The 1,844-nt window shown below is 48.2% G+C and overlaps 1 protein-coding gene across 1 annotated transcript; it reads left to right on the plus strand.

Moving 5' to 3' along the window:
• Window positions 1-343: 343 nt before the first annotated feature.
• On the plus strand, window positions 344-1,575 carry LOC130888619 (protein arginine N-methyltransferase 1). The gene has a single exon (XM_057791833.1). The coding sequence runs from the start codon at window positions 384-386 to the stop codon at window positions 1,443-1,445; it is 1,062 nt and encodes a 353-aa protein (XP_057647816.1). The 5' UTR covers window positions 344-383; the 3' UTR covers window positions 1,446-1,575.
• The last annotated feature ends 269 nt before the right edge of the window (window positions 1,576-1,844 follow it).

Genomic DNA, 1,844 nt, shown 5'->3' on the forward strand with positions numbered 1-1,844 from the left:
TCTTAAAATTATTTCCTGCTGTCTGAGGGTAATGGCATCTTTAGGGGACCCTGAAAAATTGAGATAAAGATGACGTCCTGGGAGAACTAGCTGTTGTCCAGTCTTGGTGTGATAGGAAAGTTCAAGACTTATCTGAAGTCCTGGCTGGGGTAGTTTATGTCTGGACCATCTTAGCTGACTTCCTTAGAATTGTCTGAACAGACTGCAGTCCAAAGCTGATCTTTGGGTAGCATTTCTCAGTTTAGTCGTGTTATCACAATCCAGGTGGAATTGTCGTTGTGGGCCCCATCATCCTTTTGGAGACTTCAAAGGTTATTGTTAAGAATGGTCACCATCGAGAGAAGAAAGGGGGGGGTCTCGGAGGCCGGAGGACTTGGGTGAAGATGGCGGCAGCCGAGGCCGCGAACTGCATCATGGAGGTTTCCTGTGGTCAAGCAGAAAGCAGTGAGAAGCCCAACGCTGAGGACATGACGTCCAAAGACTACTACTTTGACTCCTATGCCCACTTTGGCATCCATGAGGAGATGCTGAAGGATGAGGTGCGCACCCTTACATACCGCAACTCCATGTTTCACAACCGGCACCTCTTCAAAGACAAGGTTGTGCTGGACGTGGGCTCGGGCACCGGCATCCTCTGCATGTTTGCGGCCAAGGCAGGAGCCCGCAAGGTCATTGGGATCGAATGTTCAAGCATCTCTGATTATGCTGTGAAGATTGTCAAAGCCAACAAGTTAGACCACGTGGTGACCATCATCAAAGGCAAGGTAGAGGAGGTGGAGCTGCCCGTGGAGAAAGTGGACATCATCATCAGCGAGTGGATGGGTTACTGTCTCTTCTACGAGTCCATGCTCAATACCGTGCTGCATGCCCGTGACAAGTGGCTGGCTCCTGATGGCCTCATCTTCCCAGACCGGGCCACCCTTTATGTGACAGCCATTGAGGACCGACAGTACAAAGACTACAAGATCCACTGGTGGGAGAATGTGTATGGTTTCGATATGTCCTGCATCAAGGACGTGGCCATCAAGGAGCCCTTGGTGGACGTGGTGGACCCGAAGCAGCTGGTCACTAATGCCTGCCTCATAAAGGAGGTGGACATTTATACAGTCAAGGTAGAGGACCTGACCTTCACCTCCCCCTTCTGCCTACAAGTGAAGAGGAATGACTACGTGCATGCCTTGGTGGCCTACTTCAACATTGAGTTCACCCGATGCCACAAGAGGACCGGCTTTTCTACCAGTCCCGAGTCCCCATACACACACTGGAAGCAGACTGTGTTCTACATGGAGGATTACCTAACAGTGAAGACTGGCGAGGAGATCTTTGGCACCATCGGCATGAGGCCCAACGCCAAAAACAATCGCGACTTGGACTTTACCATCGACCTGGACTTCAAGGGCCAGCTATGTGAGCTCTCTTGCTCCACCGACTACCGGATGCGCTGAGGTGGCGCCAGGCTGGCCTCCTACAGAAGGGGGCTTAGGGACTGGGCTTGGGGGATGGGAGGGTACATCGTGACTGTTTTTCATAACTTATGTTTTTATATGGTTGCGTTTACGCCAATAAATCTCAGCTGACCGAAAAAAAAAAAAAAAAAAAAAAAAAAAAAAAAAAAAAAAAAGAATGGTCACCATCACTGCAGAAAATTTGAACATTTAAATGTCATATGCAACAGATCTCAGAGAGGTTAAAGGACCACTAAATACACCTGGGGTACATAAACTTAGTTCCTAATTACCCGTTTCAGATTCAAGCCCAAAATAATGGAGAGGGAGCTAGATGAAGCTTATTTCTAGAATTAGTTAGTATTTTATATGACCATTAGTATCACAACAGAAATATAT

The sequence above is a fragment of the Chionomys nivalis genome, chromosome 17, assembly GCF_950005125.1.
Source record: "Chionomys nivalis chromosome 17, mChiNiv1.1, whole genome shotgun sequence".
Classification (NCBI taxonomy): Eukaryota; Metazoa; Chordata; class Mammalia; order Rodentia; family Cricetidae; genus Chionomys; species Chionomys nivalis.

Coding starts and splice junctions, on each gene's coding strand:
- LOC130888619 (XM_057791833.1), top strand. CDS start 384: ATGGCGGCAGCCGAGGCCGCGAACTGCATCATGGAGGTTTCCTGTGGT.